The following is a 26,760-nucleotide window of genomic DNA, read 5'->3' on the forward strand; positions in this document are numbered from 1 at the left end:
ACTTTAATCTTTCAAAAGTTTACCTTCTGTAACTGCTTACCTACAAATGATAACCGATTTACTTTTAACAATTTATAAACGATTCAAAATTGCATATGCATACAATGAGATTTGTATTTCAAAAATAAATATTTTTACATTAATTCCCGACTTCTCAAAATATGAAATACCAATAATCATATATTAAAGGACAAATCTTATGGCTTATAAATCCCACAATTTGGTTATTTGTTAACCTACTGAGACTAGAACATAAATATTACCTTGGTGTGAAGTCTTAACTTGAGGTTAAGTAGCTAAAACTACAAATCAAAGACTGCCAGCCAACATGAATTGTAAAAATACATTTATTGAAAACTTTTAACATACATGATAGAAAAAGGCTTACAGTACTTTATTTATTTTAAAATCTTTTTTCCGCCATTGTTCAGAAAGAAAGCGGACCAACATATATTCATTGCACCACACAGCCCAGATGAACAGAGTAAAACAACCAATTCCCAATAATAAGTGCCATATCCAAAACTGAATACCATAATTGCAACAGAGAAAAACCTAAAATATAAAAAGAGAGTGTTAAGCTATCAAACAACAGCCATTTTTTTAAATGTTAATTTAAAAATTACAATGTTGCAAGTTTCAAAAAATAGTATCAAATATATAAAATACTTTACCAAGAGTGGAAAAAAAAATTAGCTTTCATATAAAAGAATACAACTTAAGTAATAAGATACAACAGGTATATTGCATAACATATTATACAGCAGCTGTCAGGTACACAATATAACAATTGTAACATTTACTTTTTTCTAGTTATTATTTCATGCTTTCTTTCCTGCCAATACCTTGATATTCAAACCTGTCCGTTCTCAATGCAAGAGTATATAAATTAGTGACTAAATAAAAAGTGTAGAACAGAAATGTGAACATGATTAATTTAACAATATGATACTTAACGCTGAATGCCTGGTTTCTTATTTACTGCCAACATGCAGGCATGTGAGAGGTAGTTTACAGAAAGTTTAGCTCAGATATTGTTACTAATAGTAGGGAAGAATAAAAGGAACATAAGGATTGAGATTTTTACAAAATAACTGTACTTAATAATAACAGATTCTTCTATTTAGAAGTCTCAGAAGATTAAAGCTGATTCCTTTACTTGCTCAGCTTTTCAAGTTTCACATACATCATGGAAATCTATATGGAATTTGCACAAATCTGTATAATGACAGCAAATAATATATCACTCAATACTGAAAATTACATATTAATTAATTAATTAATCTCAATTTAATCTTTATATTAAATTTGTACTTACTTAGGTCTATTACAAATTTAGCAGAAGGATTAGATATAATGTTAACTGAAATATATATAATATTTAGATCATAAAGTCCTTTTCCAATAAGTTTTTTGCAATCTGACTTTTGTATGGGTTGTAACATCCCTTTGGCTAAATATTTTCCTATACTGATCTCCTTATAGAGAATTTGACAAAATCTTGTGGGTATCAGCATTTCTAATAATTTTCTGGATGTATTGGTATTTTATTTTGTATATAATACCTATTGGAAAATTCTGTCCATTTGGGAAGAGACAGAAAATACCTTTTTCATACCTTAAATTATAATTATCATACAATATAATTTCTGTCGTTACTTATGATTTCTTGCCAACGTGATGGTAAATACCATTTTTGAAAAATTTCTCGTCTTTAGAGGCAAAGAACTCAAGTAATAGTTAGCTGAAATTTGCTTCAGTTTTGAATTTTTCCCACTTCAAAAAATTTTGCAAGAATAGGAACAAGTGATTATTGGAGAGCACTTGAACTAAGGGGTATTGTGGATGTGGCAGAATTTCCCAACCTAGCTCTGTGATTTTCTGATGAGTCACCAAAGCAGCATGCAGTCTGGCATTATCATGAGGCAGTATGATATGCTTCCTAATGAACATCACCAGTCTCTTTCCTTTGACTGCTTTGCTTAAATCATCCATTTGCTGACAATATCTCTCTGAAATGAGCTTTTCATTAGGTTTCAGAAGTTTATAATGTATTGGTCTTTGGACAACCCCCCACATACGCAGCATTTTCTTATTGAGCCTCAAGCTCGGTTTAGAGGTGGAGTGGGCAGTTGTCCGACTCACAATATACTCTTTTCCTAACGATGCTTTTGAAGGTAATCCACTTTTCATCACCAGTTATCATCCAGTCCAAGAGAGGCTTGTTTTTGTTCTGAGCAAGCAGAGATGTGCATATGATGAACTGATCAATATTTATAGACCAATTCTAGTTTCCAAATAGTTTGTTGTGCTGAGTTAAGCTGTATCATAATCTCCAATGTTGTCAAAAAAAGGATCTTGTTCTATCATAGTCTTGACAATATCATCATTGATCAAAGATGGCTGCCTGAGCATGGCTTATCATTACAGTCAAAATTTTTTGACCATCTCCACCAAAAACTAAATTTTTGATATGCATTTCTTCTTTCTTGGAATTCAAACAAAATAAAAGTATCATAAATTAACTTCATCGATAGCCACGCTTACATGATTGTATGCCACTTAATAATGATACGAGACACTTTTTTTGTGAAATGAAACTTAATAACATAATCGGACAGAAGTTTCTGGTAGACCTTATAGATCAGATATAAATAAAAATTTATATGCTCTTTCTATCTAAAAATAAAAACTAGCTGCTTGTGAGCATTTTGAAAAAAAAAAAAAAAAAAAAAAAACAGAATTACTGCCAGGTTGTCAGCAGGTTGTAATAGTTGTTAGTAGATGTCAGTTTTTATTATGTTACTACAATAATTAAATCACAATTTCTGTACACTATAATGATGATTAGAATAAATATCATAAATGGAAATGCTGTACACTCCAGAAGTATCTATCTTTGTTATATTTTTTCTACCAATTTCTTTTCATGTTTCCTAGCCTATGTTTAGTCTATAGAGAAACAAATAGCATAATCCATTTCTTAGCAGTATTTATGAAAAAAACTGAAGACAAACTAGAAATCATCTATCATTTAACTAATAATAAGCTCCCCAATTGGGATAGTAGTTATGGCCATACCAAAGGGCCTGGGTTCAAAACCCAGAGAAGGCATTGATGTTTGTAAATGTATAATGTCTGTACAGCATGGGGGATCTCTAAATATGTGACATATTGAAAGTGCTCTCGAAATATTGGTGGCAGAGGAAGTGGGGTTGGAGACCTGCCCAGGGTGCTCTCCATCAAAACTGGGTGCAGAACTGAGCAAAGTCGTACTGTCACCTGCATGGTGCTCAAGGCTCTTGCCAATGACAGGTGTAATCTTGCACTCCTTGAACCGATAAATTTCGTCGGCTTCTTCCAATGTTACTGTCAGACAAGTGAGATAAGTTACAACAACAGCAAACTAATGAAAAACACAACAATTCCTTCTCCATAACGGTAACAAAATCCTGTTTTCTATTTTTATCTGATAAACATTCAGAAATTCTGTTCTAAAAATGATCTATGTAAAACAGAATACTAATACATTCAGCAAAATGAGAGAAACAGTAAATATTGACTAGATTTTGAAGCAAAAGTCAAGAACGAAAATCAACAGGTTGTACAAAAAGATTCAACTAGAGTGACACTTTAGCCAATATAAAAACAAATATAGAAAAAATTGTTAGAACATGACCACTGTTATCCCATGCATCCCTTTCACCACTGTTAGTAGATCATTCTCCCCTTCATTCTAAAACTCAAAAGTATGTATACATATATTTAAGATTATTTTTTAATGTGTTTCATAAATTAAACAATAAAAAGCATACAAAATGTTGATAAATACCAAAACTTGAGAACAAAAGTAGTTTTTTATATGCATACGCTAAAACTAAATACTCAGTATCTAAATAAAAGGCTTGAAACTATGAAATTCTCTCCTATATATTCTCCTTTCTCCTACAGGAAAAATTCACTCTGTGGGAGAGCTAGCAAATACTATATGTATTGAACCTCTATTTAAGAAAACTCACTACACACTCAGCGTTATGTAACTATAAAAGCTGATGTGAAAATGAACAATAAAAAGCATACAAAATGTTGATAAATACCAAAACTTGAGAACAAAAGTAGTTTTTTATATGCATACGCTAAAACTAAATACTCAGTATCTAAATAAAAGGCTTGAAACTATGAAATTCTCTCCTATATATTCTCCTTTCTCCTACAGGAAAAATTCACTCTGTGGGAGAGCTAGCAAATACTATATGTATTGAACCTCTATTTAAGAAAACTCACTACACACTCAGCGTTATGTAACTATAAAAGCTGATGTGAAAATGAACAATAAAAAGCATACAAAATGTTGATAAATACCAAAACTTGAGAACAAAAGTAGTTTTTTATATGCATACGCTAAAACTAAATACTCAGTATCTAAATAAAAGGCTTGAAACTATGAAATTCTCTCCTATATATTCTCCTTTCTCCTACAGGAAAAATTCACTCTGTGGGAGAGCTAGCAAATACTATATGTATTGAACCTCTTTTTAAGAAAACTCACTACACACTCAGCGTTATGTAACTATAAAAGCTGATGTGTCTACAGAAAAAATTATTAATTTATATATGACATCATATGCAATAACATATCTAATAAGGGGAAGTCAATAAAATAAATAATATATTCTGATATCTATTAAAAATTCAAAATGCTTATGATGATTTTTCCCTATTAAAACAGTTAACAATAAGTAATTATTAGAAGAGAGTTCTCAAGAGTATTAAAAAGAGAACATTTCACTAAAATGTATAAAATAAACAGCTAAGAGTTACAACTGCTATATACCAGAGCACATTCAGTAAATTTGGTGCACCATAACCTCTCAGATTATGCACCAAAGAAATCACTATCTTTCAGTAAAAGTGATGTAAGTCTAGACTGCCTGATCTGTATCTAATCAAGAGCATTTTCATCCTTACAATTATTGATCAATTTTCAGTATTCAACGTTAGGTTTATATCCTTTAATTTATTACTGACTTGCATGTTTCAGAGGTGTTGCCATTTTCTAAGGAATTAATGTGTGAAGGTGCTCTTAACATGTTGACTGCCATGGAATTCACTGGCAGCCGGCACTCGATTTGGCTACAGTACCCTGGGAGCCACTGGTGATTGCCAACATGACCAACAGTAAAAATACATATTAAGAGTAAATATCGATACTGTTAAATTTTTAAATAATACTGTTGCTATAATGGTTTGGAGAATAATAAATCACAAAAATATAAATAATAAATTGCAAAAATGGTCTACAATGCCTCAGAGGTCACCAGTGACTCCCACCACACAATATGGATTAAACATAATTATACAACTCACCTTATCTTCCGTAGATAATATTTCAACATAATATACATTGCATAATAAAAAATTGATGTAGGGGGCTATGTAAAACCATGTAAAATGCATGTGACAATCAATGTATTAATATTTGGGATACTTTCTTTTATGTGTTAGTGACCTCTTTTATTAACAGGTTTGTTTCCATAGTTACAAATGACAGCATGCACAAAGCAAAAAAACACTGTATCCTGATCCTAAAAATACAAATAAAGCTTATGCATTTCATTGATAAAGGAATTCTTATATTTATTATTGTCTTGTAAACAGTGCAAAATTCTGGACAAGTAAGGATACAAGAGATTATTAAGTATATCACAAACTGGCATAATATATTTGAAAATAACAGTGAGTAACAGAACTGTCCTAGTTAATGATTCCCCCCCCCCCCCCTATCAATTACTAAGTATCAATTGTACAAGCATTCAGTTTGAAAATGCAAAGGAACTGGGCAACAAAGGGGCAGTATGCTGCTATTCCTATTTTTTTTTTTTTCAGAAGGGAGAGACAAAAGAACTTTGCGTGAAAGGTATTTATAAAGGAATGTTTGCATATGCATATGCCCTACATATGCACAGCAAATGTAGAGCAAGAAATTTTCTCAAGGTACTCTGAAGTTTGTGATGAAAACTGAAGTAAGCATTCTGTTTAGACTGTGACAGACTCAACAATGAAAAGGGTGGAGGAAATGAAGTGAAGAATGTACTGCACACTATAACAGTAGCAGTAACTGTTTGGTCCAATAAAAAAGAAACTTGGAGGCAAATGCTTTGCACATCATGATGATGTTCAAGACAAAGTTCTAATGCAACTGAGAAAGCAAGCCAAAGTATTTTATGCAGATGGCATAGAAGCACTGATAAAATGATGGACAACTGTATAAATAATTATGAAATTTTTGCTGAGAAATAAATAATTTTCATGCAAGCATTTCATTAGGCTATTTTGCAACTGCTTTTTGTGACTTGCTAATTGACTTTCCTTTGCAATTTGCAAATTACAACCAAGTTGTTTTGAAATAAAAGACAGTATCTGATGAACTCCAATGGCTTTAGTAGTAAAAATGGCAAATGTCTGATGTAGGCAATAGCCTTCAACAGTATTTCTATATACAAAGGCAGATCAAACAAAATCATCTGTGGCAGATCCATCTATATAAGTAGAAAATTCAAGCCAATGATCATCAAAGAGTAGCTTATAAAAAGCATAATGTACATCAATTTTACTGAAGTGTACAAAAACATTTCAAAGCTGTATGATATGCATTCATTAAATCTTAAAAAAAAATACTACAGAATTTGAGTGCATAATCCTCTAGTGCAGTTGAAAAAGAATCACAGAAGTTACAACAATCATGAAATGTTTACTAAGGAGAAAAAATAATACTCAGCTTGAAAAGAAAAAAGTAAGTTGAAAACTTCAGAAATATTTTAAATGAATTAATAGTTCAAATATTCAGAAAACATTTACAAAAACTACTTCAATCCTTTTAAAAATTAAAACTGGTTTTTAGGCATATTAACTAGGATAATTTCCAAAAAAGACAGATAGGAGAATGGCTGAAATGTTTCTATTTCATTAGTTTTATATCTTTTCACACATACTTGATTGGGGTTAAGTTTCATTATGTAAAAAAGAATTCTTCTAACATTGTATCTGTGTATCAGTTCAGGAAGAAGTTTTAATCTGATAATCAAATTTACATTTATGTTTTCTAATAATAGAGTATAAATTATTCAAGAAAGACGGGAACAATGCAAAGAACATTGCTACACAGAGTGTCCTCATCCAAGATCTGAAACAGTATACATAAGCTAAACACCCTGGAGATAGAAAGGGTGAAAGAGAACATTAAAATCCAACACACAAAGATGGCAAATAATTTGAAAAAGCTTCACTACTACTATGTAATTTAAGCACATGGATTTAATCATAGGTATTCATTTTGAAAGTTATGCTATGTATGATACTTAATAATAACTGAGATAATAATAATGGGACCACAGAATGTGTATAAAATTTTAAACTCGTAATTAACATTCACTATGTAAATACAATTTCATCATTTTTAATACAATTTCAATCACAGAACTGACACTAATGATATAGAGATCAAGATATGAATTTCTGGTGTTAATGTATGAAGTGTATATTCAAATAATGAAAAAAGATAGCAATATATGTCAAGTGACCAACAAACATAAAAAATGCAATGTAGCTTTAGCCTATAAAAAAAGGTAGTCTTTGTGTTTGCCACGATATATAATAAGTAGATAAACCTTGTATGCTTTTACATAATCAAATACATAATTCAATAAACATACAAAATAGGAAAAAATCTTATAAAATTATAAACATTTTCATGCATAAACAATGAGATGGTTGCACTTTTTACGATTGCATAATTCAACAATTTTCAATTGCCAAGATCATTTATCAGTACTCAAGGAAATTCCTAGTCCAGAAATTTAAGAATTACATATTTTATGACATAAGATTAGCCACACTCATAAAATTTACATTAACAGACAAAAGTTTTTAATATTGTTGCTCAAATTTTAGAGTGCAATAATATCTGTGAAATACTAGCAACAAGGTTGACATTTCCAACTTTAAGCATTAAATTTATGCACAGTTTTTAATATCAATGGACTAAAATCAACAGCAGTAATGCTTGGAAAATTCAAACTATATATTCAAATGAACAGATAAAATGATAATAGAATACATATTATGAAAATTTTTGAGTAGAGTCCTTTACTGCCAACTGTGGATATGTTTCCTTAAAAACTTGGAATTTAAAAAATATATACCTACTTTATAATAAGCAATTCAACAACTTGTTCGATGCTATTAATTTTTTAAGTATATATTTCAAAATAATGACATCTCTAATCATAATGAATCAGGTATTGTTTAAAGAAAATCAATATCTTAGGAAACAAAAGAGGGCAACAAATAATTAAATTCATGAACAGAACTTCTTTACTTGAAGAAAGGTTTTTCTGGACACTAATGCTGCCATTAGATAAGGCAACATCTTAGGATGATGTCACTAAAATTTCACAATGGCAATGTAAATCAAGGATATATGAGACATAACAGTGTGGTGATATACAAAGACATTTTGTTATAGTTTGAAATGGCAAATCTAACAACACAGTGAATTTGTGTTCATTTGTTTTTTAAGCTAAGTATCATTCTCATCCTGCCTGCCTTTTCATTGCATACAGAAAGAAAAAAATTACTGAAGTTAATTCTTAACCCTTTGTTGTATCATGTCCACTCTAGTAGACAAAAGTTTAAGTTTGTTTATTCTTCTGTAAATGCCTTAACAGATTCCATTCTTGTGTTTATTCATTCTATATTATTAGAACTTTCAAATGTCGATTATAGATGGTTGTAAAGCATTGCTATTTGGAAAATGGCTGCTACTTCTGTTTCCAAGTTAGTACAATTTTTCATAGTAAACATGATATAATATTGCTTACATTTTCTTATACTGCCATTTTTTTATTTATAATTAGTAATTTTAGACATTTTATTTTAAATGTCAGTTTGAGAAAATTGTGGAGTGGGTAGATAAAGATCTACCGAAAAGAGTGATTTGAAACTCAAATGTACTGCTTATCAAGCCAAAACACCACTGGAAATGTTTATGTTTGACAAGGAATTTCTAGAACACTTGACATTTGAATCCAACAGGTACGGGTTACAAAATCGTAGCAAAATGAATTCAATCACAATCAACGAAATGAAGGTATTTTGGGACATCTGTATGTACATGTCATACATGTCAGTTGTAGATTTATCATTTAGAAGATGGTAATGATCACTGCAAACAAGGCAGGAAATGATTTCAAATGCAATGACCACAAATCGCTGGGAAGAGATTTGTATGCATGTACGTATATACATGCTGTCCACTGTAGTGAACAAACTGTAGCAAGTATTTAAAACGAAATTTGAATAAAATTAATTTTTTTTTTATTATTACTACGTAGAAAAATACAAACATTTTTGTTTAACTTCTCTAGATTAGCTGTATGCAACACAAAGGGTTAATTTAAAGCCTGACTGAAGAAGGACAATTTTATATTGGTTCTATTCCTCGAAAATGGATATCTTGGCACTGAAGTTTAAACATGACAATGCTCCACGGCACGAGTCAGCACCAACATTGGAGCTTTTTAAACAATAAAATCATTCCAATGGTTCCCTAGCTTGTATATGACCATGTTCCTTATGTTATTTTTCTTGTTTTCCACATTGAAAGTTACCAGAAACAAATAAACTGAGGATGTTCCACCACATGTTGGAACACAAAAAGTGTTCCAACACTACTTCAAACAACAGTACTTACACCGAGTTAAGTGTTTGATAGTAGCTTGAACGTAGCAGCATAGAATAGTCATATATGTAGTTTTTAAAAAGATGTCATCCAGAAAATTTTAAGGTTTGGTTTATTTAACTATGGCAAAGCACTCAAGAGCTATCTGCCTAAGTATAGAGATGCCCTTGTGGTGGACTTCCTAAGGGAAATGGCTCGTATACATACCATGGGGAAAACCATAAAAAATGGCCATGCAACCAGCCCATTTGCTTGAATTTGAACCTCAGACTGAGCTACCAGTGTTCAAAGACTTTAACACTCGGCCAATGATGGGCCCCAGAAAATTAAAGAAGAGCCCTCTCATACCCATACGATCATTTTTAAATTGCTAACAGAAGAATAGTTTCAAAACTTTCTACAATTAATGAAATATCAATTGCTTTGCATTATTTAGAGTTCTACCTCAATTTTCAATACGAAACTACTTTTTTAAAATTATTTATCTTTTGTAGAACTGTTTTATAATGCAGCTCAAATAATGAACATACTTTTCCCAATTACAATATACCCCTCCCCCCACAAATATAAATATTTATTGACTAACTACAAATTGAATATCTTTTAGGAAACACTAAATGAAACTTTATACACACACACACACACACACACACACACACACAAAAAAAAAAAAAAAAAAAAAAAAAAAAACTTACCTCAGAAATAGATGTTAAAACAAAGGTCAAACACAAAACTGTTGTAACTGCGGAATGAGGGATTACATTCTTTACTAACCAAAATCTTGGCATCTTAAAATATCTATGTATATAAAATATGCTGCAAAACAAATAATATGCTTTTAAAAATGGATATTTTCATAACGAACACAAAGTTCAGAATAGCAGTATTTAACATTTCAAACTGTTAGTTTTACTTTCATGCTAAAAATGATTGTTTAGTTGCTGCCAAACTAACTTTTTATACGTACAATATTACCCAAAAGGTTCTTAACCCTCTCGCTGTGCATCACGGGATTTCCAGGTTCAAGGTTTCCTTTTGGCTTTCCTGTGATGCTTAATTGTTTATTTAGATGTGGGCTAACAGATTTGTATACACTTTTAATGGCTAATACCATAATTTCCAGAAGAAACGCAGCGGCGTTTACGTGCTTAAAACTTAAATTTTTAGCGGGTGCGACATTTCTACCCATGCAGCATTTAGGTGCACTAAAAATAAAATATTTCCTATGATGGTCATTTTACATAGTTTGGATGGCCTTGTCATTGTGCATAGACTGGTGCTGTTCCACTCAGTTGCTTTTTGTGAACGTTATTTTGTTTACATTCTTTCCCTTGAACGGACCTACATGCCTTATTCACCCTAAACGAGATCTCAGAACAATAACATTCTTCTCCCTTTCAAATCAACATTCTCATTAGCTTGAATAGTCTCTCTCCTCTGCCATTCCATGAATCTTCCAGGACCCTTCCTCTCCCCACCCCTGCCTTTTCTGCAATTTTTTTCAAAGGCAGACACGACTCCACCTGCCTCCCAATAACGAACTCTGATGTATTTACCCTTCAGCATGAATCGATTTTTCTTGGCATTCTGCCAGATACAGATCCCATCAGTTTGGGTACAAGTACTTGTTGGATAGTTTTTTAAGTAAGAAGGGAGAGGAAAATTTTTGAAAATGTCACCTAAACGGCACAGAAGCTATACTGCTGGTTTTAAGCTTAATGTGATTTCACATGCTGAACAAATTGGAAATCGAGCAGCAGCTCGAGAGTTTGAAGTGGACAAGAGATGTATTCGACATTGGAGAACTGAAAAAGAACTTCTTAAAAATATGCCACAACAGAAACGAGCCAAAAGAAGTGGTACTGTAAGGTGGCCGAATCTAGATGACGACCTTGCAAACTGGATAAAGGAGTAATGAGGAAAGGAAATGGCAATTTCTACTGTAAAAATTCGCTTATAAGCAAAATTTATAGCGAAACGAATGAACATAAATGATTTCAAAGGAGGTTTAGCAGATTTATAAAAAGAAAAAATATTTATGTGCATACTAGAACAAAAATTGGACAACAATTACCAATGGACTGGCAGGATAAAAAGGCATCTTTTCTAAAATATGTGACAGATATTATTGACACACACAAAAAAAAAATCTTCGGTCACAGATAATAAATATGGATGAAACGGCGTTAGCTTTCGACTCTCCTGCAAACAGAACTGTTGATGAAACTGGTGCAAAAACTGTATCTATGCTTACGACAGGGCATGAAAGAACGTCATTTACATTTGTGTTAGCTTGTGCCGTAAACGGCGACAGCAGGTAATTGATCAATAAACGTTTCATTTGTTGCATCTTTTTACAACACATATAATCATCTATAAATTTAAAAACTGATAATATAGACAGTTTACACAGAATTACATAACAATGAAACAAGCTTACAGTATAATGCTAAGCCAGTGGTTTAAGTGATTTGTGATGGATCACATTAAGATAAGAAATTCATGCATATGGTCCTCCAGAAGTCACTGTCTTCAAGCTGCTATGAGGAGCTGTAAGACAACATGCTTCAACATTGCAGGAGTAATAACTTGTTCAGTAATGCCACCACTTCCCATTACAAGAGTTATAACTTAACACTTTCGCTCCTGATCATGTGAGGTTGTATTAATAATTAATGTTATGTCATAGAAATAGATTGCACCCATATGCTGATTTATTATAAGAAATACGATTTAAAAGACATAATAAAAGATCATTATGTGCACCACACTGCTCACTAAGCCTTTAAACAAACTTTTTTTTTTAATTCCCTTTCAGAAATATTCATAGAAAGTTAAGTACATGGAAATCAGCACCAATATGTAACATATTTCACCATTAAAATAAAACATGCTAATTTGAAATGAACTAACAGAGTATTAATTATAAATTCACTCAGATTTTTTATTTAAAAGATGCTTCAGATTCTAAAAAATCATCTCATATTTGAGAAAGTATTTTCGGAAGAAGCTCAGTAAATAGAAAAGAAATAATGTGTAATTTTAATATTAATAATAATGCAATAAATTTTGATCTTAATTTTTGTAATCCTTAACCGAATAAAATTTAATTACATCAAATTTTTTTCCTAATATAATTAACGAATACTTGTGAAAATATTTCATTCATATTAAACTGTTCTGAGCAAACTATTCTGAAAAAAGTATAGCATTTATTTCTGTTCAGAATGAAATGCTGTTTAAAAATGCATTCTTTTCACATACTTAAGACTGAAATATTGCAGAAAAAGAAAGTACATGCATTTATATGTATACTTATGACATAATTACAAAATGTTTAAATCCGATCATGTCAAAACCCATTGATCTTAAGTCACTAAATGTTTTGGTCTCCATGAAGGGATCATGGATGCTTCAAAGCAGTGAATGGGGAAAACCAGTTAGGGGTTCTCCTTTTACTTCCTACCTCCATGAGCATATGCATTGCTTCTAGTGGCTTAGAGCTGTCTGTGGCAATTAAAATTCTTCATGTAAATACGCATTCCACCCCATATTTAAATTGTTCTAATACTAGCAAATGTTTCCAGAATATCAAATGCTTTATTTGTATATTTTATTCACATTTCTTGAAGAACTCAGGATTAATTCATAACAGTACATGGAATTTAACAATTATAACAATTATGAGGTTCATGCTTCAAACTTTTTTGGCACAGGTCAAGATTGAACTGAAGAGAATTTTTCCCCCTATGCAGACAGTTTTCTCATTGACAAAACCAGTTCAAAAGGTTGGATGAACATCCAATTAGACACCTTGAAATTTTGATTTAAGGATGGTTGATTGTTCTTTGTCATTTGCAACACACGTTTGTGATGGCTCTGTTACACACTGCACGGTTTGAATTATACACTTTCATCTAAAACATTAATTTACACTCAGAATAGAAGTCACAGAAAAAGCAAAGAAACACCAGATGTGATAAATTATAAATTTAAAAAAAAAAAAAGGCTTTCAGATTTTACATTACACCCAAAGGGGCTTTTTTTCAATGTTTCGTGTGTTACATTTATTAAATATCATGATATATCATGTTTCATGATTTAAGCTCAAAGAACATGCATGTTCTTTGCACTTAAACCATGAAATTTAATTCAAAAGCAGTATCACAAAATAATTTTAAAATGGCTATATCTTTAGAGTTTCTGATACAGTCTCACACACTGGAGATGTTCGAGCTTCCAGATGCCCATATTCGAGTGGAAACACATGTTGTTCAAAATTTAATGGCTTTAGGTGCCGTTGTTTTATCCCAATGTGAGAAACATACATGCATTTATGCAGATTCTAAATTAATATCTTTAAATATAATACAGAGCTCTAATATTTGGTGGTAACAATTTAAAAAGTGAACTGACATTTACTGTGAATCAATGCAAAATGCGAAAGCAAAATTGATAGCTCTTCTGGGTTAACACCCTTTGGGCTAAAAATTCCAAAAAAGGCAAGGAACTTTGAAGGTGTTGTGTAATTTGAAGAAAAAGGCTAGAGGGCGCTGTTGCTCGCTTAGTTGTAGAGAATAAAGTTTGTTCATGTTGAAGGCGGCGGCCTAAGAATACGCTCTGTATATAGTAATTAAAATATTGTTAAAAACGTAAAAGTGGTCAAATTAGTGAACCCACTGAACCACCATCATCTGATTTGGAGATGCACAAAATTATTAGATGGTGCATCGGCGTAAGGAATTAAGGCTTTGTGAAGATTTTAGGTGTTCGATCCAAGTGTTTCGATTTCAATGGATATTTCATATTCAAGGGCCAATGGAATTCCAAATAAAGGTAGGGAAATCTTAAATTAATTATTTAGTGATTATTTGTAGTACATTAGTAAGTATTTATTATTGCTGTCGTGGGTGTATTTAAATTAAATAAAATGGAAGAAAAGTTAGATAGATTGAAACGTAAACGTTCCACATTGAGATCGTCTGTTACTAGGTTAATTAAAGTGATTGAAGATAAATTAAAAATTGAAGGAGAGGAAAATTCGATTAAAGAATTACGAGAATTCTTTGAATTATTAACCGAAAAGAAAAATAATTTGAGAACGCTTGATGATGAAATACAAGAGTTAATTGATGTTAACTTAACTGAAGAAGATTGTAGTATAAGCGAAGAATACAATGACAAATGTATAATTGCTTGTAGTCAAATTAAGCAGTTTCTAGGTGCGATTACCGCAGTACCGCCAGCGAGGAATCCCCAAAGTTCTGATTTAAACCAGTCTAGTGGTAATGGAATTTTGCATGTAAGTTCCAGTTCTAGTGGGAGTAGTACGCTGAAATTACCAAAATTAATGATTGATAAATTTTGGGGAGACCCCAAACAATGGAATAGTTTCGAAAATTCGATACATAAAAACGAAGCGCTTTCAAAAATACAAAAATTTGTATACTTAAAAACATTCTTAACGGGACAAGCTTCGAATGTTGTGTCAGGCTTTGAGTTAACAGAAAGTAATTATGATAGTTGTGTAGCATTACTAAAGGACAGATATGGTTGAAAAGACCTGATCATTAATTCATTCATGAATAAAATTCTCAATTTAGAAGCTGTTAAAAATTCTGCTAACGTAAAGGCTTTACGTAAATTATATGACGAATTAGAAGTTTCGATTCGTAATTTGGAAACTTTAGAAGTTTCCAAATTACAAACTTCAATTTACGAACTTCTGGCTCATATGGACATTTATTAATTCCAATATTATTAAAATTAATTCCGGACGATTTAGTTTTGGAATTTAATCGGCAAAGACGATCAAAAGATAAAGTTGAAGTTTTGGAATTAACACAATTTATTAAAACGGAAATAGAATGCAGGGAAGTTTCAAATCTAGTATTAAGCGGAAGTAAAAATCCTGTGCCTCCGCGAGTCGATCAATCAAAATATGAAACTAGAAAATATGTAAAAAATACACCCACGGCTGCATTTCATACTGCAGTTAACCGAAAATGCATCTTTTGTGATAATTTGCACGAGTCATTTAAATGCAAAGTGAATGTTTCTGATAAATTAAAGAAACTAAGATCCGAAAACCGCTGCTTTTCTTGTTTTAAAAAATTCCATACTTCAAAAAGGTGCAGAAATAAAACTAAATGTAATAAATGTGGCGGTATGTATCACAATGAATCGATTTGTACTAATAAATCCCTTGTAAACAAAAGGTTGGAACAAGGTTATTCCAAAAATGAAACTGAATCTCTGACTTTGAATTCTGAGGAAAGAAATAAAGTTCAAAACTTAAAATTGATTGCTTCTGTTCCTCAAGATGATAATAATAATGACTGTAATGCCAGGGAAATATTATTACAAACTTGTACAGTTTATGCTTGTTCTAAGTATAAATCAAAATTAACTAGATTAATTCTTGATCAAGGCAGTCACAGATCCTTTATAACGAAAAAATTGGCCGACCATTTAAAACTTACTCCAATCCGTTATGAAAGACTTTCTGTTTATTCATTTGGTGCGACGAAGGCAATGAATCATTCCTATCCGGTCGTTGAAATCGAAATTCAGAATTGGAAACAAAATAATAAAATAAAATTTGAATGTTTGATCTCGGATATTATTTCCTCGGCGTCCATCAGTGTGCCTAGTAAACAAATTGCAGACTTCATGGAGCATATGGGGTTGCAGATCGCCGATTGCGCAAGAAAAAATAACATAGATGTTGAGATATTAATTGGAGGGGATGAATTCTGGAATGTAGTTTATTCTGAAAGAATTAAAATATCTGAAGGGTTGTACGCAGTCAGTTCTGTGTTTGGTTGGGTTGCCGCAGGAATCGAGAAAAATAAAACAAACAAAAATTGTTCTGAAAATTTAGCGGTAATGACAAACACTGTTGTGTTGAAAGATTTAAAAGGTTTTTGGGAATTAGAACATATGGGAATTAATGATTCTGATGATTATTCCGATATTGACTGCGAAATAGTTGACCAGTTTGAAAGAAATTTGCAGTTTAAAAACGGAAGATATGAAGCAAATTTAATCTGGAAATACAGTCCGAATAATTTAGGAAATAATTTTGAGGTAGCTAAGAAACGATTCGCAAACCTTCACAATAAACTAAGTAAAACTCCGGAGATTTTTCGGGAATATAAAAATATAATTGAGAACCAGATATTAGAAGGAATTGTGGAGGAATGTCCAAATAATGATACAAATTTGGGATATTTTATGCCGCACCGAGCAGTGATACGACCTAGTGAAACTACTAAGGTAAGAATTGTGTACGATGCTAGCTCAAGGACAGAGGACAGGAATTCGTTAAATGACTGCCTTGAATCGGGACCTAATCTAAATCCAAATATACTAGACATTATGTTAAATTTTCGTAAGTTTAAGATAGCGTTTTGTGGAGACGTTGAAAATGCCTTTTTGATGATAGGAATTGCTGAAGATGATAGAAAATTTCTAAAATTTCTTTGGTTTAATGAAAATAATGACTCCTTTAAGATTATGCAAATGTGTCACGTAGCTTTCGGCTTGACTATATCTCCTTTCATTTTGGCCGCCACTATAAAATATCACATTCGAAAATATAAAGATAAAATGCCGGACAGTTTCCAAATGTTAAATTCTTCTGTCTATGTCGATGACCTATATTTTGGAGCAGGAACAGTTGAAGATGCATATCGGTTATCTGTAGATGCGGTTAATATATTTAAGGATGCTGGGATGAATTTCAGAAAATTAAGAACTAATTCTAAAGCATTAAACGATTTATGGGTCTCAAATGGGATTAAGGAATCAGACAACAAATTAACTAATGAATCGAATTTCTTAGGCATGATTTGGAATTCCATTGAAGACGATATAAAGTTAAATTTAAAAAATTTAATTGACTTTTCTACTGGAAACGATTTTGCTACAAAAAGGAAACTTTTTCAAAGCATCGCCCAAATATACGATCCATTTGGATTTATTGCACCCTTTGTTATTCGGGCAAAAATTATTATGCAAGAAATCTGGTGTTCCGGTTCTGACTGGGATGAGGTCCTTCCTGCAGAGATTAAGGACAAATTCAACATTTGGTGGGAGGAACTTAATGATTTAACTGAAATATCGATACAGAGAAATTTCTTTGATGACGATCCAATGAATATAAGCGTTCACCTATTTTCGGATGCTAGTCCTAAAGCATATGGGGCCATCTCATATTTCAGATATTGTACGAGTGATTCTAAAATTAAAACTTCCTTTATCATGTCGAAATGCAGAGTTGCACCTTTAAGAGCAATCATGCTTCCTCGTTTAGAGTTAATGGGAGCACTCATGGCTGCTCGAATGTATAAATATTTGAAAAAATTGTTTGGTGATTTAATTGAAGATGTTTATTTTTGGAGTGATTCCGAAATCGCCATTACTTGGATTAAAGGTTCGCCAAATAATTGGAAACCATTTATCGCCAATCGTGTTACAGAAATACAGAGTATATGCAACAAAAAATTGTGGAACCACTGCGAAGGAAAACAAAATCCTTCCGATTTACTAACTCGAGGAATTAGTGCTCAGTCACTAATTAAGAATGATTTGTGGTGGCATGGGCCACACTGGTTACGTTTTCCTATTGAAAACTTTCCAAAACAAAAGGAATTAAAACCAAATTCAGAATCGTTGGAGTTAAGAAAAAGTATTATTTTGACTGCACCTATAATTAACAATGAATCCCCAATTTTGCATATAGAAAAATTCAGTTCTTTAGGAAAATTACTTCGAATTACTGCCTATGTATTTAGATTTATTAGGAGGCTTCGGAAAAGGTCTACAGAGAATGGACCTTTAAGTGCTTTTGAGATTAAAGCAGCTGAACATTATTGGGTAAAAATTACGCAACGAGAATCGTATCAAGCGGAAATAATTAAGTTATCAAATAAAAAATCAATTCTCGATTCTTCCATCTACTCCCTTAATCCAAGGCTTGATGAGGAGGGAATTCTTCGGTTGAAAGGTCGCATTCAATTTGCAGACTGTCACGAGAATTTTAAACATCCTATTCTATTACCCTCAAAATGCAAGTTTACCGAGTTGATCATCATGGACTCGCATGAAAGGGTATTCCATGCTGGAGTTAATTCGACACTAACTCAGATCAGAGACAAATATTGGATCATTAAGGGAAGACAGCGTGTTAAGACTATCATCAGAAAATGTGTGATATGCAAACGATATAGTGCTCGTCCTGGGGTACAGGATATCGCTCCACTTCCTCCAGACAGAATCCAAGAGTCGCCTCCATTTGCTGTGACCGGGTTGGACTTCGCCGGTCCATTTTTTTACGAAAGACAGGCAAGGTAAAGTTTACATGCTGTTGTTAACGTGTGCGGTCACTCGTGCCTTACATATAGAGATAGTAACTGATCTCAGCACTGAAAGTTTTTTGCTAGCTTTCCGAAGATTTTTAGCTCGCCGAGGACTGTGTACCACCGTGTACTCCGATAATGCCAAGACTTTTAAAAGAGCTGATAAAGAACTAAAATATATTTTTAAAACTTTGAGTGACTCATCTGTGAAAGAATTATTTTCTGCTAGAGGCATAAATTGGAAATTTATTATTGAGAGGGGTCCATGGTGGGGAGGGTTTTGGGAGCGTATGGTACGAACCATAAAATCCAGCTTGCGAAAAATTATTGGTCGATCATCCCTTACTGTGAAAGAGCTTGAAACAGTGCTCATTGAAATCGAGGCAATGATTAATTGTAGACCAATTACCTACGTGTTTACCGATCCCAATGAACCTTCTACACTAACACCCTCTCATTTTCTGGTTGGTAGACGATTGCTATCTCTGCCTGCTAATAAAATAACATCAAATAATTTGATTGGATCAAGAAATTCAATTATTAAACGATATAAATACCATCAAGATATTTTAAATCATTTTTGGAAGCGTTGGAGATCAGAGTATCTTTTTAATCTGAGATCTGCCAATATTTGTCCTCCACACACTAACGCATCTCAGTTTAAAATCAAGGATATTGTCTTGATTCATGACGACGAACATCCCAGAAATCTCTGGATAATAGGTAAAATTTTGGAATTAATGCCAGGCAGAGATGGTGAAATAAGATCTTGCATAATTAAAACACCTACTGGTACCTTAAAAAGGCCTATACAATTGTTATATAATATGGAACTTAACTAATGTTTGTATTTTGTATTTTTAGGTTTGATTCTCCTGACCTTGCTGATAGGTATCATTTAATGTTTTGTAAAATTTTATGTGCTTATAATTATGTATGCATGTTTGTTATATTTAACCATTTCTCCAGGATTTATTGTCGAAATATTAATTGAATATTCTAGAATATATTATTGAAAGATGAACTCTCCACCGAGTTCAGGTGGGGAGTGTTGTGTAATTTGAAGAAAAAGGCTAGAGGGCGCTGTTGCTCGCTTAGTTGTAGAGAATAAAGTTTGTTCATGTTGAAGGCGGCGGCCTAAGAATACGCTCTGTATATAGTAATTAAAATATTGTTAAAAACGTAAAAGTGTTCAAATTAGTGAACCCACTGAACCACCATCATCTGATTTGGAGATGCACAAAATTATTAGAGAAGGACTAAAAGAACTCTGTGATAAGGATAGTTCTTCAGGTACCTTTTGATGATAAATGTGATCAATATTTGTTCAAATTCAAAATGTCATATGGTTGATTAATTGCTGGTGATATATTTATTGAAGCAGAAGAAAATATCTGAGGTAGAGTTGAGCATATTCAACATGATAGAAGGTATCAAGAAAATAGCTCAAAAATGCCTATTAGCACTACTTCAAGAAATGAAAGTTGCATTTTTAATTACCCAGCATGTAAAAAGGCAAGGTAAAAGGAGTAAAAGTGTGCCCCACAAAGCATATCTAGCCTGGAAATGTTTTGGAGAGACCTTGTAAGGGCAACACAGTAATTTACAAAGTCAAACAATGACAGTGATAACTATAACTATATATATATATATATATATTTTCTAAACTGAATTAAAAATTAGCAAATGAGTTTAACTAATCACATGAAAGTCCTTCGAAAATGTTCACAAAATATCTTTGACAATGTTTATTAAAGTGTGACAGTCAACCCTCCCCCGTCTTTCCATTGCAATGTAAGCAAAAATTCCAGCACTATTCTTGTGAATGTAAGATATTTACAAAGTCCTTTTTTGTTAAAAGTTTGTTTTGACTTTTTAAAAATGACTCATGGAAAAAGACATTTTTTCTTTGCTATTCATCATCACATGGAGTCTTAATTGAATTTTGTTCACAGAACTAAATTTTCATGTTCTCACTTTTCTTCAGATGAAGTTGCAAGAAACTAAATTTAGTCAGTAAGTAAAAAGGAAGGATAATTATTATGTAACTGGATACCAAAAACAACTGCATGGCAAAAGTATTCATGGTCCAAACTTATTCACAAACTTTCTTGAGTTAATTTCATCTGACAAATTTGTTTACATATGCAAAAAGACACACGACAATTTTACAGACATCATCATCTACTTACGATCTTTCAAGATTTCTGCAACACTTTGTGATAGTTAAGGCCCATATCACACGGCGTTTGTTTCACACGAACAACTGTTTCGGATAATTTTTCTGCCTGGTTTACTATTGAAAGAAAGACGTGTGACTTTTCCCTGCCTTTCCAAAAAATTGCAAGTTGTTTGTTTTCAACCAATTAGTTATCAGCTTCAAACGCTATCAGCTTGTTTGTAATGACGAACCAGTTTCCCCCTGTGTTAACCTCAAAGTGATCTATGGTGATTGGCTCTTGTGACAAAGCAGAAAAATTGTTCCAAACAGTTGTTCTTCCAAAACAAAATGACGTGTGATAGCAGCCTAAAGGATGCTTAGAATGATCAACCTTTTAAATTGGTATTTGGTTAAAAATATTTTTTACAATTAAAAAAAAAAAAAAAAATACATATTCATTTTACTCTGATATCATCAACTGTACAGTGAATAAAATTACACAATACATGAAAAATAATTTTTGAAATGAAAAATCAAAACTGTCTAACTCGAAAAGGATGCAGATATTACCATAATTTCGCGCGTATAGTCCGCAGACTATCTGTGTTTAAAATGCGAATTTTTGAAGCTGCGGACTATCCACCAATGTGTATAATTCGCTGGTTGTTCATGGTTAAAATTGTTGAAATTTAAAAAACACGCTGTCGTGAACTGCCGATGATCAAATATAAAAAAAGCGCACGATTCCAAGAAAACATTCGTATGTATCGTATCGATAGTAAATCATAGAGCATAGTGCAGAACAAATGAGTAGTAGCAAGTAGAGCTCCTAAAATCCAGGCTGGCGCATCAAGCGATGCCGGGATATAAGCATTCACTTAGCGCAATCAGAGTCTTGTATCCCAGTATCCTTCGCACTGCTTTAGCGCAACTGCCAGGAGGGGGAAAAGTAGTTGATGCATCAGCTGGGTTTTTAGGAGCCTTAGTAGCAAGTACCTGGAGTACAAAAAAAAGCGTGATTCGTTTACTTATAGCGTGATTTGGCAACACTGAGTGAGTGGGGTCGAAGGTCACATTTCATTACCACATATCACGAGGATAGCACGTTGCACAGTATTTTGTCTTTCATCTTCGATAACATTGATGAAACATCGCCAGAGTTTTACTGCTGAGTTTAAACTCAAGGTAGTTGAGAAAGCTTAAAAAGATGGAAATAGAGAAGCAGGCCGTTATTTTGAAGTGGACGAGAAAGCGGTGAGAAATTGGTGCAAACAAAAGGATTTGTTAAAAAGCATGGGAAGAAAGCAATCCAACCCGCACGGAAAAGTAAAATGGACAGCTTTAGAGGAAAATTTACCGAGATGGGTTCTCGACCAAAGAAATGCCGGACGCTCCATTTCAACAGTTAAAATCCGTCTCCGAGCAAAGTATATGGCAGAAGAGATGCAGATAATGGATTTCAAGGGAGGAATAAATTGGGTTTACCGCTTCATGCGTCGTAAAAACTTGAGAGTTCGCAGCAGAACGACAATGTGTCAGGCTGTTCCGGACGATGTAGATGAAAAAAAAAAGCTTCTTTCCTTATTTACAAGAAAAGTTATTTCAGAAGGGAAGTATTCCCTAAAAAATATTATAAATATGGACAAAATTCCATTAACATTTGATTGCCCACTGAATCGCACCATCGATACTTGTGGAGTGAAAACAATATCAATAACAACAACTGGTCAAGAAAATACCAAATTCACAGTGATGCTCGTCTGCTGTGCTGATGGCACAAAGTTGAAGCCGCTCTTAATCTTTAAGAGAAAAACAATTCCCAAGGAAAATTTTCCTCGAAGCGTCGTAATACGGTGCAATGAAAAGGTTTGGTGCAAAGAGGACATTATGCTCGATTGGTTTCAAGAAGTTTGGAAGAAGAGAGAAGGTGCCTTTTTCAATTTCAAAGGAGTACTAATAATGGATTCCATGAGGGCACACATAAAAGACAGTGTAAAGGCAAAAGCAAAAAAAAAAAAAAAAAAAAAAACCATCGGTGCTGAACTTAGCGTTATTCCAGGAGGTTTAACAAAAATCCTGCGTGAACAAAAGTTTCAAGTCCCACGTACGTGCTTGCTGGGAGATCTGGATGTCGGAAGGTTTACATACTTTCATAAAAGGAGGAAATATGAGACACGCTTGATACACTGAAGTTGCCGAATGGGTCAGTAATTCCTAGAAAAGTGTTAAAGTGTCAACCATCCGATCGGGATTTATAAAAGCCAGGATTGTTAGTGAAAGCGAGGAAATCACTGACAGACTCTTCCTGAAAATATATTAGAACTGTTTAATTCTGATACCGATGAATCGGACTTTGAAGGTTTCCGTGAATGTAGTAGAATGTGTAATTAATTAATATATGATTAATTAGTAAGCACTGTTTTTTATTTGTATTTAGCGTTTTATTTCTGAAGGTATATTAATAAGTAAGTACTTTTTTTCTATTTATACTTAGTTCTTTGTTTATAAAATATATTAATATTGCCGTATTAAAAAAACGTAATTTCGGACGTATAGTCCGCGGTCTATCCGGTGGTGCGGACTATCTGACGATTTTTGAAATTTTTTTATATAAAATCGTGTCTGCAGTGACTATACGATGACGCAGACTATACATGTGAAATTACAGTACTTTGAGGACATAATACAATAATGAGTTCTTTTTTACATTTTAATCATACTTTTGGGGAGCATCTGATATAATTTATACATACACAAAAATAAAAATGCAAAAAACTGAGATACCAACTTATTGTTTGAATTATTTCGCAGAAGCAATATCAAAACTTTACCTGTGAATGATACGAAATCCCATATTTAAACAATTGGCAAGAATAAATCCTACACCACCAAAAAGATGTACAAAGCAATAAGCTGCTACAAGAAAGATGACAGATAACATAATCATCTTTTTGTTATACCTAAACAAGGCAGAAGAATTAATAAATAATTATTCTTTCAAAATACAGTATAATAGACAACAAATTAATAATTATTTTTTGAAATTGAAAAAAAAAATATGCTAAGTATTATTTTATACATATTTTATTATGCTACTTTTGTGTTTATATAAAGATTACAAGTTGTAAAGCAGTAAAAAATTAACTTTTGTTTCCAGAAATTCAAACTATTTCATAAACAGAATTATGAACTTACAAAATGCATTAACTTCTAGAAACAATAAAACATAATTTGTATATTGAATTCGGATGAAATTTAGTAAAAAATATACTTTGAATTAGCAAGACATTAAATATTTTACATCAGAATTATACAGCATTCTTCAAATTGGATTTGTTGAATATCACAGATCAAAGAACTAAGCTACCCTTTCTTCTTCCTGTTCCTCTGCACTCTATGCTTTCTTTCTCCCCCTTCCCTTTTTGCAGCTTTTGAAATTGTTCTTGAGCTGCTCCTTTTTATGGTCCTCTAACTTTTCGACAACTTCATTGTTAACTTCCAAGCTCATGGTTTTGCCTAGTGACATGATAGACAGCAAAAAATTTTTCACTGTCAAAGCTCTCAAAACTGCTGCTTTCAATATAACCAGGTCAAAATTTCCTTTAGGCTGCATTCATGGTTTTGTAAGTCACTTGTTGCCAAGCTTCATTAGTAAGAGTTAAGTGACGGAAATTATAAAAATGATATTTCTTAGAAGTTCCTTACTGCTAATTCAGTGTTAAAGAATATCTCAAACCACCTTCGAAAATTATTTGTTGTCAACTTAAGTGTTTACAACTCAAGTTGACAACAAATAATTTTCCAATTCAAGGTGGATCCAAGGTGGATTTTGCGTTAATTTGTTCACGAAGAAAAGCACTTGCGATCCGAGATTCCACTATACATCATTTGAAAGAAACCTGGCACGTGCTGTCTATAACAGAAAAAATCCAAATCTTTTCCTATATGAAGATAAATATACCATTCTGCTCTTAATTAGAACATTAGTGTCAGTATGCATTGCATATAACTCATAAGTAACAACACACAGCACTAAATATAATCAAACTTTGGTGGATCAAAATGTGTAAGTTGAAAATGAATCCCTAATTGTGGAATTTGGAATTAATGTTAAATTGCTAAATTTTTAGTTTTCCCTCCAGGTCCTTTTAGTTATACCTCATCAAAATCTGACTGTATAATACTAATTTAAATAGATATTAAATGCATTAATATTTACCTGTTAACTTGGTAATGGTTCATTACAGCAAATTTGAAGCACTCAGTAATCCCATTAATTGCCAAAAGGAAGACATATGCACAATGCCACCTCATAAGAGTAAGAGCTAGCAAAAATAAATTACAAATCAAAGATTTATAAAATAATAATATAAACTTCCTTTGGTGATAATCAGATATACAGTACTACTTTTCAGAGTTTCTTTAAAATACATTAATTAACATATAATGAGAAAATATTTCAACAATTTAAGGGGGAAGGAATTCTGAATAAATAAAAAGTGTTAATATCAATTTATTTCATCTTTTGGGGGAAAAATGATAAATTTATTAAACAGATCACTTTCTAACTTACCTTTTCCGGTGCTAAGAATTGGGCCACCATACAACAGCAGTAAGAGCTGGGAGTATGAATACCCAAAAGTAAGTATCATCAAACCTAATAACACCATCAGCTTCAAAAGGTTTTCCAGAAGCGATAAACTCAATGTAAGATTTTTCTATGTAAAAGAAGATTTCAAAACATTAACAATTAAAATATGTACTATATTAAAATTTGAATTACAGCTACTAACAGACTTCCATTTAAATAGTTCTCATTTTTGGAGCATTTATTATGAAAGCATACTACTATCAAGAAAACAATAATTTAGATAATTAATATTTATTAAATATGAAAATTTTTATGTATAATTTACAATTCATATTTGAAAACATTCATATGCTTTCATTAAATGAAAAATTGCTGCTAAATGAAATCATATAATAACTTAAAAAAGCACACTAAGTCCATTTCCAGTAGCCTCATTTAACAATGAGCAAGCTAAATTATAACTGTATGTTACAACCAGGCTTGACAACTAATAAAGAATAATATTTATTTGTGATCTCCACTTTTCTATATATGTTTCACTTTATGATATGCACTATTAAAACAGATAACAAAAAAGCAAATAAAAGATGATGATTTCTTCACCAAAACTGCATATTTGGTGCTTTTGACAGTTTTGAAAAAAATAAATTGGCTTATGTATAACACACCCTTTTGAAACTGATCTGCTAAAAATTAAGTTGCTCATGATGCATTAGTCACATTATGATGCTCATATCATAAATGTAAATCACAACAAATTTATAATTTATCACATTCTTTTCAGTTATAAATATTATTTATTATATGTATACATTCTCTGCCTAAAATTAATAGCTTCTTGAAAGCCTTTACAGTTTTTAGTCTTTATTAACCATCCCCCTCCCCACCAAAATTACCATTGCTTTAA

The 26,760-nt window shown here is 32.2% G+C and overlaps 1 protein-coding gene across 3 annotated transcripts in view; it reads right to left on the reverse strand.

Annotated features, from left to right (window-relative positions):
• Nucleotides 1–329: 329 nt before the first annotated feature.
• The window catches only part of LOC118190284 (man(5)GlcNAc(2)-PP-dolichol translocation protein RFT1), a 70,826-nt gene continuing 44,395 nt past the window's right edge, over nucleotides 330–26,760 (reverse strand). For 2 of the 3 annotated variants that reach the window (XM_085821870.1, XM_035360985.2), the window contains 5 exons: nucleotides 25,836–25,980; nucleotides 25,482–25,587; nucleotides 24,094–24,222; nucleotides 10,435–10,555; nucleotides 330–555 (listed from right to left, as the gene is read on the reverse strand). In XM_085821870.1, coding sequence (XP_085677996.1) covers nucleotides 385–555; nucleotides 10,435–10,555; nucleotides 24,094–24,222; nucleotides 25,482–25,587; nucleotides 25,836–25,980 — 672 coding nt within the window. In that variant the 3' untranslated portion in view covers nucleotides 330–384. The remainder of the gene's footprint in view (nucleotides 556–10,434; nucleotides 10,556–24,093; nucleotides 24,223–25,481; nucleotides 25,588–25,835; nucleotides 25,981–26,760) is intronic. The other variant, XM_085821871.1, reaches the window with a different exon arrangement.

This window comes from Stegodyphus dumicola, chromosome 8, assembly GCF_044657685.1.
Source record: "Stegodyphus dumicola isolate Sdum_Otavi_A_Nest chromosome 8, ASM4465768v1".
In the NCBI taxonomy this organism is placed as follows: domain Eukaryota; kingdom Metazoa; phylum Arthropoda; class Arachnida; order Araneae; family Eresidae; genus Stegodyphus; species Stegodyphus dumicola.